Source organism: Gigantopelta aegis, chromosome 9 (genome assembly GCF_016097555.1).
Source record: "Gigantopelta aegis isolate Gae_Host chromosome 9, Gae_host_genome, whole genome shotgun sequence".
NCBI classification, from domain to species: Eukaryota; Metazoa; Mollusca; class Gastropoda; order Neomphalida; family Peltospiridae; genus Gigantopelta; species Gigantopelta aegis.
In genome coordinates, this window is record NC_054707.1 from 31,260,479 (window position 1) to 31,278,962 (window position 18,484).

At 34.0% G+C, this 18,484-nt stretch overlaps 1 protein-coding gene across 2 annotated transcripts in view; it reads left to right on the forward strand.

Moving 5' to 3' along the window:
* The window catches only part of LOC121382211 (MOB kinase activator 2-like), a 50,043-nt gene that overhangs the window by 3,804 nt on the left and 27,755 nt on the right, over nucleotides 1-18,484 (forward strand). The window contains exon 1 of one of the 2 annotated variants that reach the window (XM_041511737.1): nucleotides 15,970-16,572. The exons of the other annotated variant lie outside the window; for it this stretch is intronic. Coding sequence (XP_041367671.1) covers nucleotides 16,538-16,572 — 35 coding nt within the window. The 5' untranslated portion in view covers nucleotides 15,970-16,537. Of the gene's footprint in view, nucleotides 1-15,969; nucleotides 16,573-18,484 lie in introns of those variants that run through there. 2 annotated transcript variants of the gene reach the window in all.

Below are 18,484 nucleotides of genomic sequence, written 5' to 3' on the forward strand. Positions count from 1 at the left end.
ACACCAATATTATATATATATATTAACCATTATTTACTCAGGTAAGTTTTTGTGTTTTATTACTAAATATACCAGGTTAAACCCTATTATTAAAACATTTGCATGTTTGTTCGACGAGGTAACACTTATGTTTTATTAGGTTGTAGACCTCGACATGAAAATAACTGAGGGAACTGATTATTTGCTCCCTAATGTAGTTTATGGGGGGCAATTTAAAATATTACCATATTGATACTACATGTATATAAATTCACATGCCAAAGGAAACTATATATATTATTCTCCTTGAACTAATCTCAGGTGTGATGGGTAAGTAGAGAGAGATTATTGCTCCACCTAGATGTCAAGGTCTGAGGATGGCTATATTTTATTATTGCTATTTTTTGTTGCCTGCATTCAACCGGTAAGGAAGGGCAACATCATGTGGTAATTTTGCAATCTGTAAAAACTAAAGCATTTCATTATTTCAAGAAACTGCATTTTGTTTTAAAAATAAAAGAATGTATTCAGTGGAACATTATACTATTGCCAATACATCTATATAATAAGATATGACAATAATACTATTGTAATTTTGAAGTTGTAAAGTAACAACTTTGCCATTGTTTAATTATTACATATTATTTGGAAATAAAATAATTATTAAACCATAAAAATAATTAACTTAATCATACATACAAATTTTATTATAAATACAAATTATATATTTTGTAGCCCACATCATAATTATTATATTAATAATTATCTTATCATTTCAAAATTGTTAAAATTTATAATTAACATTACCTGAAAATTGTATCAACAAAAATTATACTCTGCCCAACCTGCCCTGTCTCCTCGACATTCAAAGTACACGGAAACACATCGGTACCAAAAGATAAAAGTTATCGTTTTCATGTGGGGAACAGATTACGAAATGCATACGCAAAATTCAACAACTTGAGTCTGAATCTGTTAGACAACAGTATACTAGTACACGCAATACACAGTACTTGAAAAAATATTAGCAAGCACCGCGTGCACCCAGTTTTAAAAGTTACATGCACACGCAAAAATCAGCATGCACCGGTGCATGTACTAACACTGCATTTCGAGCCCTGAATATGCTTTATCTTTGATGTCGTTAAACACCCCCTCCCAACTTTACCCTTTCCAAACGAAATATTTATTTGAATTTGTCGATTTTAACACGTAAAATTAAGAAGTGAAAACGTTCATTGTCTACTTTAGTATATTTCATTTTAAAAATATATACATGATTAATGTGTTACTAGTATACAAACTAAACTTTGAAAGTTCTACTAACACTTTATAAAATATCAATTCTGAAATAGGAAGGTACGACTGTCGATAATACGTTGTCAAGATAAACCGGTTTTAACTAAAGACTCTAGTACCGTATCCTCAACCAAACGTTCTTCATACAGCGCAAGATTTCTCTTTTAATTTTTTTAGACGAACCCTACAATTTGAAATCGGCAAACGCATGTGTTAACTGAAACTGACAACATGCTGTCGTTTGTGCTTTGCCGAGCTATGGTGGCATAGGCGACGAATCAAGCGTATACGTTTGACGATATGCGTTCATAGTGAACAAACACAACTTTTTAAAAAGTGCTTTTGAGCTTATATTTCACATTTGTACATGATGTTATAATATGGTTACCAGAGAATGTAGCTTTAAATTTCATCTTTTTTCCTAAAATAAGTTTTTTTTTGTACGTACGAAATTATTTGAAGACAAAATCCAGTTTGGGCTTCTTACAAATATATAAAGATGACCAGAAACACATTGAATATACAGACACTGATATTCTAAACAAGAAAATATATTTATGATATAAGTTCAGTCGTAGAAATATTTTATTAGTCGGAAACATCTTACAGGAATGTCCCTTTAAGGTCGACGACAGTCACTTTTCACCCCCTTGTTTTGGCTTCGTACACAGTAAATAAAACATATCCAACGGTAATTTTTTGATATGATATATTTCACAAAAGGTACTTTTTATTTCTTTCATCTTTTGAAACTTAAAATTAATATTTTGTCCAGAATTATGAAAAATAACAAAATACCAACCTGTAAACAACGTTGTCCGCTTGTTATAGAAATTTGATGGGGGTCACGGTTAGTAGACCAGTTTTTATTTTAATGTAGCGAAGCATTGTAATAATATAGCTAATTTTGAATTTGGATGACGTCAGTATTCCAATGACTTCACTTTGAATCGCCTTACAATAATCATACACTAGGTACATGATGTTTCCGTTTTAAGAATGCTAGAAAACTTCCAATGCAAACTTGCTATTAATTTTTTTTTGTTTGAACATTACTAATGCATCTGAATGTGTTTGAAGAAAATCTTGTGATTAAAAAATTGTACCTTTTACGAAATATGGATTTCAAGTGAAATTACGGTAAGATATGCTATATTTATTGTGTACGGACCCAAAACAAGGGTGCGAAAAGTGACTGTCGTCCTTAGTATATTTTAAAACTGCTTTGTAATTTTGTTATAATTAATATTCAAATAAATTTTTGAATTGTTACTTAACCAACAATGCAGAAAAATCTACATATTTGATGCAATCAAAAGTACACACGTGCTTACAATCGGTCTACCCCCACTCACTAAACGAAAAAACAACTATTGAGTCGTGTTATTTACTATGTTCAAGTATAGAAGCGCAAAACGTTATAAGAACAAAGTATATATAGCTGCAATTTGCTTGGTTGAATTTATGTCTGAAAGAAATCAATAAAAAAGGAACTGTTTTTATGAAAAACATTATTGATTTAGCAGTCAGGAGATTGCTGCATGGTGTTTAAAATATTGCTTGCAAGACAAGGTGGGACATACTTCTATTTTTTATCTAAATATTTAAAAAATATTTATTCAGATATAATGCTCACTATATATACTGTAGTAATAGCCATATTTGTAATGTAAAACTGTATTGATTTACATCTTAGTTTACGTTTTCAAATTTTAGTGCCCTTATTTGCTTGCATGGAAAAACTATTGACGTGTGACCTCACATTTTTACTGACACCACTCATTAATGCGTAAAAATAAACATGCACATGCAGACGACACTTTGATATATATTTTGGGCATGATTGCCATAAATTACGAAAACTACAAATGTTTTAAATGTCATACGGGTCATGTGTTTTTCACCTATTTTGGTTCCTGTGTCGAAAAAATAATTTTAAAAGTAAAATGTAACAAATAATTGGATATACTTAAAATGTCTTAGCTATTTGACTGTCTACACATCTTACTATGAGACTTGGAACGTAAACAGACGGTAGGTGGTGTATTACTTTAAAAAGGAGTAAAATCCCAAATGGCACGACTTAATAGAGACAACGACTCGACGGTGAGAATATACATGTTTTTTGTCAAATATGATTTATATCTCATTGAGTGAAGTTTGCAATCATATCTCATGAGTCACACTTGCGCGACGAGTGTGATATGATTGTAAACTTCACGAGGCTGAAAACAAACATGAAATTTTCTATTTATTATATATAACTTTTGGCAATTTACCTTTATTTCAAAAACATTTTTCAATCAGAGATTGCTGAATCCGTAAAAAATAATGTTTTCATTGCTCAAATGAAATATAACTTTTATTGTGTGTATTAAACATACAAATGGATATACGTATGGGACAAAATAGAGGCTGTTAAAAATACTGTTAAATTACGTTACGGTAACTGTCGTAAATGTTTTGTCATTTGCTTTTTCGTACACAACGCAACTTGTTTCCTTTGATGTCCAGTGTGCAGACTGATCGTTGTTTTTTGATGTGAGGAAAAAAGTGTGCATTTGGAAATAGTGGAGATAGGTGCTGTAAAATATAGTATGGTGCTGAAAAATGAAGGCGGAGAATGTGAAAGGAGGGCAGCAAAATGCAATAGCAGGGTGGGCCGCCCTGCTTAAATGGAGCAGTGAGAACACTGGGTGAGCATAAGCATTTGATTCTAAAGCATAGCCTATATCAATATTTATAAACAGACAGTTGTTATTCAAATAGATACCTTTTTATTAGTCTTTCTATGCTTCAAATGAGGTCTAAACTGGCTGCTAAGTAGCTGCGTTTACAGCACATGCGTAAAAAATTGTAGCATGCATCAGCAGTAAATATTGTTAACTATGTAACCTGTTTTGGTGAGTGAAACATTTAGTGGTATAGCTTACAGCAAACACTTTCCAACAAAAAATGTTTCAGTGTTTGATCAAAACATGTATGTTGTTCAACAAAATATGTATTTAAAATAATTTATAAAATATATTCAAAATATTTTAAGGCAAATTAAAAAATGGAGTCCTCAAGAACCAATGTTAACAGACAACATTTTTGGAAAATGAATATAACAATTCTGATGTCTTGCAATCATGTTATAAGTTGAGCAAATGAATGGTTATAATAGTAAAATTGTTTGGTTAAAGAATATAAGCTGCATTCTGAGTTTTAATAAATATATACTGAACAAAATAAGAAACTTCCGCTAACTTTGCTTGAAGATAACTTGATGAAAACAAACCGGGGGAATAATTTTTATATATGCGTTTAAAGAGTGTTCCCTGATGCATTGTTTGGTGCAAAAATCATGGTCATAGGTTAACAGAAACTGGGAGAAATTTTGACCAAGTGTGGTAGGGGTTAAAAATAAAAACACCCACTTAATAACGGGTATGACCACCTCTTGAATTGACCACTGCAGTGCATCGCAGGTGCATAGAATTGACTAAAGTGTTGATTTCTGCCTGTGGAATATTGTTCCATTCCTGAATGAGCACTTGACGAAGTTCGTTGACGTTAGCGGGTGGGTTGGGACGACGCCGCAATCGTCTGTCCAGACTATCCCAGGCATGCTCGATGGGGTTGAGATCAGGACTTTTAGCGGGCCAGTCATCAATGAAATCAATGTTATTTGTCCTAAGAAAATTTACAGTGTCACAGCTGTATGAGACGTGGCATTATCATGCTGAAAAATTGAGATGTTGGCGTTATTATGGAACAGAGGAATGATGTGATGAACGAGAATGTCATCGCGGTAATGTTGAGCATTTAAATTGCCATCAATGACGACTAGTGGTGAACGATAACCATGGGCAATGGCTGCCCAGACCATGACAGAACCCTCACCACCGAAACGATCTCGTTCAATAACACAACAGTCAGCATAGCGTTCATTTCTCCTACGGTAGACGCGCACCCTGCCATCACCACGTTGTAAAGAAAATCTGGATTCATCCAAAAAAAGAACGGTATTCTAGCATCGCCGTATCCAACGAGTGTGTACACGTGCCCAATTAACACGATTTAGACGATGACGTAAGGACATTGTGCATGTAAACCGTTCTCCCGCAGACGATTACGAACAGTTTGCCCACTGATTCAGTTATTATGAAGCCCAGGTGTGTTAGCAGCAGTAGCAGTGGCAGTTTGGAATCTATTGTGCAAATGCGTGTTCATGATATAGCGGTCTTGACCACGCGCTGTAACACGTGGACGTCCACGACGTGGCAAGTCGTTGGTGCTTCCTGTCGTGAGGATTTCATATCGCTCGACTAGAACTCCCAACATGCCTTGCAATGTCTTCTGTCGACATGCCAGCATCAAGCATGCCAATCGCCCGTTCGCATAAATTATTGGGTATTCTTGGCATACTAAAAATGCTACAATGTAAAAAAAAAAAACTTTTTTTTTTTTTTTTACAAATTTTGAAGCGTTTTCATTCACTTGACAACAGTGTCAGTAAGGCAAGTAAAACAAATTGACTGAATACTACACGGGACATGTCGAACCATGCATGCACGTGCAAATTGAATTTCACGTCGACGATTAACAGTGCAAAAATAATCAATAAAATTCATGAATCCTGATAATACAGCTCAAGGCTAATACTACCTATATAATTTCATTACACAACGAATTCTTTAACACAACAAATACTATATGTACAAATCGGAAGTTTCTTTTTTTGTTCAGTATTTAAACAGATATTCAGAAAGATATTTGTGTTCAAACATATAAGGACCATATATTTTTGGCAAGTATCTGTAAACAGTTTTAGCAGCAGACACCATGATGATCATGTGAATTCAATAACCAGATAGCAGTACAGCTGAGAACAGACAGAAATAAAATTTTTAAATTAAGTTTTCTTGCAAATTACAGACTTTGAAAATCATAGAAAAAAGGTATTAAGAAATGTGCTGTGTTTATGAGTGGGTTAAGTTCAATCTTACTTTCTTTGCTTGTTTTAACTTTATTTTTACAAACATTTCTGGGTGAAAATTAAAGGAGGGTGGCCACGCAACACCCACCCTTTAAAAAAAAAAAAAAAAAACAAGAAAGAAAGAAAAAAGGGAAAGCTTGGTTACCATATATTGTTGTGTGTTGGTGGACTTTGTGGAAAGACATACTTCAAATTTTGCTCCTCAGTATTTGGTACAAAAAAGTTGGTATGAAAAATACAAGCCGACTCATCTTGTATGTACCAGGGTTGAAAATTAACATGAAAACCATGGTCTCCAGCAGGGCCAGCTGAAAAAAAAAAGTTACTGGCCCTTCTCAAATTCAACTAGCCCTCCAATTATCACATTGAAATTGAACATCCGAATGTTCTTTGTTAAATAATAACCATGTACCGTATATAGTCCATTTGCGTCAAAAGGAAACCGATAATAAATAAATGAATAAAGTTAAAATTCATATAAAGCATGTTCTTAAGTTTTACTAATGAAAAAAAATGTAGCGGGTTTCCTCTCTATGACTGTCAAAAATGACAATATGTTTGACATCCAATAGCCGATGTTTAATAAATCAGTGGTGTTGTTACCCAAAGCAAACATTAACCTTAAGTTTTAAAATCATACCATCTGAAATAACATTTAAAAAAAAGAAATCCATTATAAATAAAAATGTTTCTGTACAAAGTAGCTTTAAAATATATACAAATTAAATATAATTTTTAATGCAGAGGAAAAAACAAAATGCTAGAACAGCCAAGGCATGCAGCTTAACTTGCATTGTCTATGAAGTAAAATACAATGCAGAAAGAACTAAAGATAGAACAGTGCGTGCTTTAGTAAACTAGTTTTGGAGTGGCGATGCAAGAGGGATGGTATAAACTTTATGGCTATGCAAGAGGGATGAACTGTCCTGTAAAGGATTTTCTCGAGAGTGGTTGTCATCCTATAAACGAGGCACTAGATAGAGATCCATGAAATCATACACTATTTTGCCAAATGCTCGTTCAGCGTACCTTGGATTTTCCATCAATTGCCTTCAAACACGTATCAGAAAAGAAGATTTAACCTATGCAGTTTGATGGTAATTTGTAAGCAGGGGACAATATTTCGAAATCTGAGGTAACCGGAAGTCAGTTCACATGGTTTTTACCTAGGTAACCCAATTGTTCAGTTACATGAATTATATTTGCATAAGCCATGGGTAACGTGATCGGTTACCTCCAAGTTACGTTGAAATTACATTTCAAACGCATAATTTTTAACTCAAACATAAAGTTAAAACAAAATACAAAAGAAAACATTTTATAAAACCGTTTCTTTTTTAAATGCTTGCAAAAGTTAACAACATTGTAAACGGACTAAGTATCTGCCCCAATACTGAAACACAATAAGATACATTGGGAATGGGAGGGATTCCTTTTGTTTTGTTTTGCGGTGGCCATGCTACTTTCACTTTATCGATGGCGCTTCTATACTACAGTTACGTTCCAAATGTTTGGTTTTTTAAAGCTCATTATGCGATGTTAGTATTTTTCAACATTGGTGACACTTTTGGATTCCTGATTACGTTAAAAGTGTTCAATATTGTAAAATTATAGGCAATCCAATATTATGTCTATAATATTCCTTTAGAAATAAAATAGCAGCAGATAATTTAATCAGAATGCAGACAATTTAGCCGTCCCCGGCGGTCCGTGCACATTTTTTATAAACTTTTGGCTTGACTATATACCGAGGATTTATAGTCAGTCCCACAGGGAACACTTTTTTTAATACTATGAAATTTACTACAGACTTATTTACTTTTAAACCGATTGATTTGTGAATTGCACACAAAAATTAGTACTGAAATTATTTACTTTACAAGAAACATGTTTGCAGGTAATGGAACGGACTATAGTTTAAAATGGTGGCAAGTTAAACAGTTGCAGTATAAGGTTATATACTGGTTTGCTGCTCATTATGTATCTAAAAATCAGCCTAAAACATTTGCCGGAAAACTAGTAGTACGTTTGCATGAAAAACTTCCATCCAGTAAAACTTCCATCCAGTAATCGTGAAATGTGCAAGTTTTAATTTCTGAATATCTACAGGTTACGACGTAACCGATTTGCGGTTCGCGTAAATTTAATTTTGCGTAACCGACACGCGAACAGAACAGCGGTTCGCGTGAAATATTGTGCCCTGTGTAAGGAATTTTCTTTTTAAGTTTAACTGATATTTTTTCCTCAAAATGTTTAGTTTGAGATGGTATGGGTTTGAAACTTAATAAATCAGTATGTTTTTATATGAATTTTATCTTTATTCATTATGAAGTTACATGCCAATTATCAGTTCCCTTTTGATGCAAACGGACAATAGTCTTAAAAGTAAAATTTGCTGCCTTAGTAAAGTGTGTGTGTGTTTGGATATTTTAAATGTTACAGTAGTAGGCTACTAATAAAATAAATATTGAAATAAAATAAATATGTGAAAAAATCAAAACAATCATTTTAACCAAATATACAATGTACTTTTCTATCATATTACAAAGATCTGTAGTTTGCGCCATCAAATTCACAGTGTTTTGTCACATTCGATTCAGTTTCAATGCGTTTCTTTTTTTAACTGGCACCATATTCGCCAGACCCTAAAATCGATGGGCGACTGCTAATTTTCATCCCTGATGTACCGTTAGTTGAACCTAAGATGTCGGTCTGACATTCACGAGCATTTGTTTTGTTGAACCAATCAAAAGTTTTAATATTATTATTTTAATAAAGATTTCAAGATGTATGAAAAACAGTAAAGATTTTTGTAAAGTGATCCCCAAATGTGGGATTAAAAAAAAAAATCTGTTCACTTTATTCCCATCTTCATTGAATTTGCTTTGATATTGCCAGCTGATAAAAACTTTAAAAAGTATTTTCGTTTTTTTGTAAAGGCAGTGTATATTAGTATAATATTTGGCACTTCTGTTGTTTTTATAAGCAGTGATATAAACCTAAAAATGAAAAGTTTCTAATATTTTATAAAGAATCTGAATAAACAAATGACAGAAAGTAAAAAATCATCATTTACAACCGATTAAATCTGCAATTGAGGACAAAATATCAGATGGTAGTTAGTGGACACAAAAGATAGACTGACCGTTCTGATCACATGACAAATTTGGTGCCACGTAAGTGGTTTTTCAGTCTGAGAATGCCGAATCAATAAAAAATTAAATGTTTTTATTGCTCAAATAAAATATAACTTTTATTGTGTGTATCAAACATTCCAATGGATACAAGTATGTGATAAAATAGAGGCTGTTAAAAAATACTGTAAAATTACGTTACGCTAACTGTCGAAAGCTACTGAAGTTTTTCGTCAGTTGCTTTTTCGTACACACAATGTGGCTTTTTTGCTTTGATATCCAGTGTGCAGATTGATAAAAAAAAAAAAAATTATGTGGAAAAAAGGTGTGCATTTGGAAATAGCTGAGATAGGTGCTGTAAAATATAGTAGGATGCGGAAAAATAAAGAGGGGCGCAGAAAAATAAAGGAGGGCGGCAAACGTGAAAAGAAGACTGTAAAATGCAATGGCCCGCCCCGCAAGAACACTGGGTAAAGCACTCAATTCATGCACGGTCGGTCTGGAATTGATCCCCATCAGTGGTTGCATTGGGCTATTTCTCGTTCCAGCCAGTGCATCACGACGGGTATATCATAGGCTGTGGTATGTGTTATCCTGTCTCTGGAATGGTGCATATAACAGATCCCTTGCTACTAATGGAAAAAATGTAGCAGGTTTCCTCTCAAAGACTAAATGTCAAAATTACCAAATGTTTGATATCCAATAGCGATGATTAATAAATCAATATGTTCTAGTGGTGTCATTGCACAAAACAAACACATTTTTTTTCCTCTCTTAACTTATCCATCTAGGAACCAGCTGATAGTCTTTTTAGGTGAATACCCTCAGCCCAATAAATGTTAGCTCAGGGAAAGGTCATGGTCATTAGATCTTAATTAAAGGGAGAGTAAACTCAAACATGAGCCTTATGTGTTGGAAAGATGGAAAGATTTTATTTAATGACACACTCAACACATTTTATTTACGGTGTCAGACATATGGTTAAGAACCACACACATATTGAGAGAGGAAACCAGCTGTCACCACTTTCATGGGCTATTTTCGATTAGCAGCAAGGTATCTTTTATATGCACCATCCCACAAACAGGATAGTACATACCAAGGCCTTTGTTACACCAGTTGTAGAGCACTGCATGGCTGGAACGAGAAATAGCCCAATGGGTCACCGGCGGGGATCGATCCTAGACTGACTATGCATCAAGCGAATGCTTTACCACTGGGCTATGTCCCACCCCCTGTTTACTAGAGAAGTCTTTCAACTGCATCCACCACAACACATACCAAACCCTGTGGGTTTGACCCACGAGATAAGTCATTTAAGACTTCGTTAAACTTTATCACATTGCTTTTAACTCTAAATTAAATTGTTGTTTCGTTACCAGCTGCTTGCCAGGTCACAGCCATTAGGAATTTAGTTAAATGTTCTCCAGTTTCTTTTTAACTTTAGATTGTTTTTGTTTTATGTTTGGTAAGAATGTTCAGGTGTACAGTTCTCCGACTCTCAATCCTGACCTTAATGTTAGGCCATGGTCATTTTAAACTTTATTTTTTTAAATTGCTTACAACTCAAATCCTGTAAAGTTAAAAATCCATTTATCTATTGGGTGAAAAAAGAAGAAAAAAAGGCTCTTTTGTGTGACACAAGGGTTGAAAAAAATTCAAACTGGTGTAAATAGCTCATCAGGCATGTCATTTCATATGTAACACTATGTATGATGAAAAACCACAGCAATTATGGAGATATATGCAGGGCACAATATTTCACGATAAACATTGTTCTGTTCGTGTGGTGGTCACACAACTTTTAATCACGAGAACCGCCAGTCGGTTACGTTGTTAACAATTACATTCTAAAATAAAAAGTACCATCTATCAGTAATGAAAGTGAAAATCAGTTTATGTTTTTAAATACATTTGAACCACCAATGTAGTACAGAACCGTAGTTCAAGTGTTTTATGATTAGGTAGGCCTAACTCATCGGTTACAAGAACTATAGTCACGTAACTGAACAATCGGTTACCCAAGTAAAACTCAAGTGAACTGACTTCCGGTTGCCTAAGATTTAGAAATATTGTCCCTGTATATGAATCCAAAAAAATACAACAAGGATTTAACATTGAATGAATTCTTATTTGTTTTTTAAAAAAGCTGTTTATGCTTTTAAAGCTAAGATAACCAAGTAAGTAACACATGGATACAAATTTTACACCTCAAAGTTGTTAAAATTGCCATTTAAAAAAAAGAAAAATTCCAGTTTCAAAAAAAAAAAAATTGACAATGTTACTTAAAGACATTTGTGTGACAAAATGATCAAGCAGGGTCATATCTTTTTAATTTCCTTAACAATACATTTTGAACAAATGACCAAAATATTTGCTCAATAAACTACAGAAACTGCACCACAATGAAAACACCTGGTATTAAAAACAAACATTAGTGCAGTTAAACTTTAATACATCCTATACAGATCTTCTAATCACACATCAAAGAAATGTAACATATGTGGTGTTAACGCTCCTGACCTTACACAAACGAACATCTATCTAAGGGGCTTTGTAAATGTTAAAAAATTCCAATTCAATGCCACCCACCCCTCATAAATCTTTTTTTAATAAAATTGGAAAGGCCTACAAATTACAGTGATACGTTGACATACAGATGTATGTTCATGCTGGGGTGTCGTTAAACATTCATTCATTCATGCCTTAAATAAGTTTTTTATAATTCATTCATTCATTTACTTATTTATTTATTATAAATATTTTTATATATACATGTATCAAATGTTGGCATTGGTATGTGGGTTTTTTTTTTTAAAACAACTTTATTTAGCAATTCACAAGTGGCTAGCATTTATGAATTCTGTTTAATAATACTTTTACAGTAGATTATCTATTGAATATTCATGATTTGTCAAGATCTCATGTGGTTAATCTTATTATTGTGTTTACACTAGAGTAATATCCTCCCGCTGATGACTGAGTCATGCGTGTATTGTTCTAGCAGTGTGTTCAGCATGTGGTGTTGATCAGGAATCGTGATAGGCCAGTCCGCACAATCATAACATCACCTGTCCTGGACTCTTGTCACCAGCCATTTATAATTACTATATGCTGGGTATTCGCTCCAGGCAGCCATCGGCAATGGTACTAGGTACATGTATAAAATACCAGTTAATCTTTGTACTATTGTCATTGTTTAGTTAACATGTTTATTGGGGACAAAACTCCCACAACAACAACTTGGGAACAGTCTACAGTATGTTGTAGATGAATTCTGCCTGGTTGTTTTAAGGACGTTTTAACTGAGCCTCTTTATACATGTAAATACATGTATCTGTTCATCAGAGATGTGATTTTCCAGCTTTTTATCTCATTTCAGCTTTTATTTACAGCGTGAAATAATTTTCACAAAATGGACTGGATGTGATCTGAAATGCTGAATAATTAACTTTATTTACATATAGGTACCTTATTATAGATAGAGCATTCAGCTTTTTAAAAATCACTTCGGCTTTTATTTTCAAATGGATATCACATCCCTGGTTCATGTATTTACTGTTTAAGAATAAATAAGTTTATGACAGCAGGTTTTCAAATTAAAATTAATTATTTTTGGGGTCAGAATAGGTTTTCTGTCATGTGAATCAAAACAAGTACATGAGGCAGGGGGGTGACATGACATTGTGGCTGTTCTTGCATGTGTATGAGTAGCTTATATAAAAATAGAACTTTTTTTTTTTTATGCATACCATTCTTTCACTTCACTCAACCTTGATTTAATGAGGAAGGAAATGTTTTATTTAACGACACACTCAACACATTTTATTTTCAGTTATATGGCATCAGATTGATTTAATAAAGACCATTTTTGAATAAGAGGAAGTATGGATTGATTTGGGTGCCTTTGCTCAAAGCTCACTATTAATAAACGTGAAAAATAAACTTGGATACCTTGTTTAAAACATTTATTCTGTCCTTTTAAGGCAGTGGGATTGGTTGACAAGCTGAAACCTATGTTAGGATCTTCCCCTGTATATTTTAATAACAATATATTCATACAGATCAGAATGATGGATGAATAATAAACAGACCCATAATTAGTCATAGAAGTAGTAGTAATAATAATAGATACTTAAACAATGAAGTAAACAGACTTCATAAATGCTAGATTAAAGAAAGAGTGACAGAAGTAATCTCAGAGAGAGAGACAGAGGGGTGGAGAGGGATAGAGAGAGAGAGAGACAGAGGTGGGGAGGGATAGATAGTGAGAGAGAGGGGTGGAGAGAGAGAGAGAGAGAGAGAGCATAAAACAGTTAAGTTTTAAGATGTTTGTACATATTTGATAATTGGTTTTCAACTATTACTAATAATTAATTAGTGATTTAATCCATTAAAACTCAGTACTTTAATATATATGTACATTCACTACCATACCCTATCTCTCCAACAATATATACTTTTTAATCTACCCATATGTCTGAAGACCTAAATAAAGTTTGTTTGAGCACATTGATTGTCTACAGGATGTCAAACATTAGGTAAATCTGACAGGCAGTCTTTAGAGGAAACCTGCTACATTTTTTCATTAGCAGCAAGGAATGTTTTATATGCACTTTACACAGACAGAACAGCACATACCACAGCCTTTATTATACCAGTCATAGGAAAAGACCCAATTAGAGCATGGATCCACTGTGATTTGAACCCTTGACCCATTTACTTCAGGTGAGGGCTCTACTGTCTAAGCTAGATCCCACTCTCTGGAGACTCCCAAAGATGAGGGGTTCATTTTGTCATCACACATACTGCTCTCTGAACATTAGTAATCAACCATTTTTGTTTTATTCGACAACTGGGTCTGAGCAAAGATCTATCCCCCATTTGATATCTAAGAAATATACAGCCAATATAGTATATTAGTAGTAACATGCATAGCCTGTATTTTAAAAATAGTTTATGTGCTGGTATTATTAAATACTTTACTGTTTACTGGTATTGTTAAATACTTTACTGATATTATTAAATACTAAACTGGTATTGTTAAATATTCTACTGGTATTGTCAAGTATTTTACTAGTATTGTCAAATACTTTACTGGTATTGTCAAATACTTTGTGGCCTATGTTGAGATCTACATGAAGTTTTTCTTTTGTATATACATGTGTGTCTACAGTTAATACAAGACTAATTTGTCAAATAACTGTCAGTCATTATATTTTGATTGTCAGGTTAATGCATTATTATTTTATAAGTATTTAGTTGACCTCTTAACCCCATCGATCAGGCTAGTACAGTTGTATAATGGAAGAATCCTGAAGGACACCATGTCCTTGTTAGTGTGTGTGTGTGTGTGGTGTGTGTGCATGTATGTATGTATTACAGAGGGTTTCTTTTTTCTAAGTGTCACAAGGGTTGTTTGTTTAATACCAAATAACCACTAACTAAAGAGCATTCCCTTTATTTGTTTTGTATGTTGTCTTTTAAAATACTCCCAATAGTCTTAAACAGTTTCCATTTACTGGTACTTTTAAAATACTCCCAATAGTCTTAAACAGTTTCCATTTACTGGTACTTTTAAAATACTCCCAATAGTCTTAAACAGTTTCCATTTACTGGTACTTTTAAAATAGATTTTCATCATTCATTTACACTAGAACCTCAACAATCCGGACACTGGTAGTCTAGAAAATCCATAAAACAAAAAGTTCAATCTGTAAATGTGTTAATCCAGATATAACATTTGGAGAAATACATAGATTTGTCATTTTCGTAAGTCTGTACATTTTGCTTGAATTCTATTGTTTCATTATTTTTGAAAGAAAAATAACTAAATTATTCTGGACACTTTTACGAAAGACCATACTGCCTGGATTAAACACTTTCCACCATATATGTCGGTGTTTCTGCCAGAAAGACATTTTTGGGTATGGCGCTGTTGAATTGAATGCAACCACAGTATGGGGGGATGCCCCCCAGGATGAAAATGTGTTAAGTTTAGGGTTAGGCTTTAGAAAATCATACAGTAATGATAAGAGTAATTAATTTTGTGAAAAAGTTAACTTACAAAAAAATATAATTTGGGTATGGCACCATACCCGTTTTACCCTCTGGCAGAAGCCCTGTATGTATATGTATACTATTAGCATTGAATAAAGCTTATTTAATATTGAATAAATAAAACAACAACAACATTAAATTAACATGAAAAAAGAACATTAAATTAAGTTGAGAAAGCTAAGAACGTTGCTGAATTTCAGTATATGTTTAATTCTCATTGACAGTCAATAACTGTGCTTGTAAATGTAATTGAAAAAAAGTCTTGACGTTCTGGCAAGCCATTGTTATAATGATACATGTGTGAGATATCAGTTTATTTTTAGTACCTACGAGAGTTATTGACATACACACCTGACCTAGTGTAATCAGCCCATATGAGTGTGAGTTGTTGATAGGTGGACTGAGATGCCACGTGGTTCTATCAGGTGACAGGATCTAGGGACGCTCACTGAATAGCCAGGTAAATAGGCTGTGCTCACATGCTGTCACTGCTGTAGTGTCACTGCTGTACCAGGCCAGAGTATGTAGACATGTACATATGTGTGTGTACCCGGAAACGTGACTCAAAAGACTTTTCCTGTTTCTAGGCGCATGTGCAGCAGGTGTGATTTCACACAGGACAAGTAATTATCAGTGATACCAGTTTAGTTCCACAGTGTCTGTCTGTCTGTCTGTCTGTCATTGTAAAAAAAAAAAAAAAAAAAAAGATTTTGTTTTGTTTTCAACTCCATTACATGGTTGATTAGTTGATGCTTTGTTGTTATGTATGGGTTGTGACTTGGTGTAACTGTTTACTATTGATTCCTGGAGTGTATTATATTTAGTACTGTGGTCAGCAGGTAGAAATAGACCTGACACACCAGGATATTGACAGTGGTACTAACGTTGTGATTGACTCTACAAACATGTGAAAAAATCACTGCCTCTTGAACAAACATCTCACTGAATTTAATTAGGTGAACAAGGAACTACTAGAGTTCTCAAGCCTAATTACTGTCAGCTTCGCGGTTACTGCTGTTGGCTCTAGTCGATTAAACTGGATACCTTTATCCCATTGAAGAAGGTGCTCAAAGCTGGACCGAGCATGACGACTGGAATACTCTTTGTTTTCAAACTCTGGTGAGTATACATGTAAACTATAAACAATGTGTCCATGACATTGGGTGCTTGAACATTTCTCTGATGGAATCATTGCAAAAATTGGACACGGTGGGGTGGGGGTGATGGGATGCAGGGAGTTAGGGCATTCTTTGGGGCTATATGGTTTTGTGTAGGGCCGACCCCCATCCCTCCTGACCCTCACCTTGGTCACACCAATGTTTAAAATATGATTGGCAGCCCATTTCCTCTTTACCTCCCATGGGCTTAATGAATATTGTTTAAGAATTATTATTAATTTTAGACCAGCTCATCTAAATTTGCGCCGAAATTATATTAATAATTTATATAGTTTAGGAATGTTGATATTTTTCTTTAAGGGTGCAGCCAAAACTTATTAACCCCAAATTTCCCCTTTTTATACTTTTGGCATTAATATTCAAAATTTCAAAATTGACCCTATTTGTTAGGTTATCCCTGCCTCGAGTCAGACCCCCGATCCTATCGGAGGCCGGACTCGGGATAGGCGTGTTCGAAACCCTAGTGGTATATGGACACGTTAAACCAGTTACTAAGCTACTAAGCTAAGCAAAAATTACTTAAACCAACACATGTCTATGTTAGCCTCACGGGTACAGTACTTAAGATTCAGATTTGATGTTGGAAGGTACTGGGTTCGCTTCCCATTAGTGGTTTCCACTCGGAGTGAGTTTTAATAACTGTGCTGGCCAATTCTTATTTGCCTTTAAATATTTATAAATAACAACTCGACATTAACTGGCTTGCTATTAATGAAAACATTTAGCTGGATGGTTGACATTCAATAGTCGATGATTAATAAATCAATGTGTTCTAGGGTTGTCGGTGAACAAAACAAACTTAACTTGGAAAATTATCAATACTTCAACTAGGTAAAAGACAAGTACACTGGATGTACTGAATTTCATTAGTGAGATCTATTTGTGTTGGTGCAGTGTCATCCAGTTCTGTCTCTGTAATGCAATAATCGTATGTCATTGTTCCCCACTGTGCCATGACATGTTGGTAAATATATTGTGTATGGTGCTGCAGCCTCCACAAATACCAGGAAGATGGTGGTGATAGGAAGCTAAACTAATTACAACTAGCCTACCCTTAATTGGGCCGGTCTGTCAAGTGGAAGAGTGTCATTTTTGTGTGGGTGGTTTTTTTTTTAATGGTTTATGTGTCTTGTTAACTGTTATTAGAGAGTTTCTCACATGTATGTGTTTGTTCACCTGGTTATTATTTGTCATCATTGGCTTACGGTAAGCCTACTTACAGTTGTCCAAGATTGATCAGTAGTGGGATGCAGTTGTTTTTTGTAACTCACCGTGTAATTTGATAGCAAATGAACACTGCTGAATAATGAATTCTCACGTTTGGATTTTGTAAGAATGGTATCCATTCAGCGTACTAGAACTATATTGTTTGTTATTATTCAATGGTTGAAATGTTTTTTGAGCTTGTTTTTCGTTTAACATTTGTTTATTCATTCAATTATGGCATTTGTATCCTTCTGAAAGTGATAAAAATGCATTGTTTTTTTAAGCCATGCCATGCTACACTATTCTATAGGATGTCCAGTATTTTATTACCCATACCAGCTCAAATATATGGTGTACTATTTTTTCGATAATTGCACAGTGTGCAGATTGCTTCTACAGCCACTGATTGGCTGGTTTAAAAAGCACAACCGGAACTTTACTTCCATTCATATAATGTTTCCATTCATGAGTCGGATTACAAATATACATGTACCTTATACGATCTACAAAGATTTACAGAACATTTTAGACTCATTTGTTTCATAAACATGATTGATATATTTTCACAAGCAGTGACTTTAATAGCATAGAAAAATAATTATTTTCTAATGCAAACACAGTTGTATTATTTTGTACTGTCAACATTT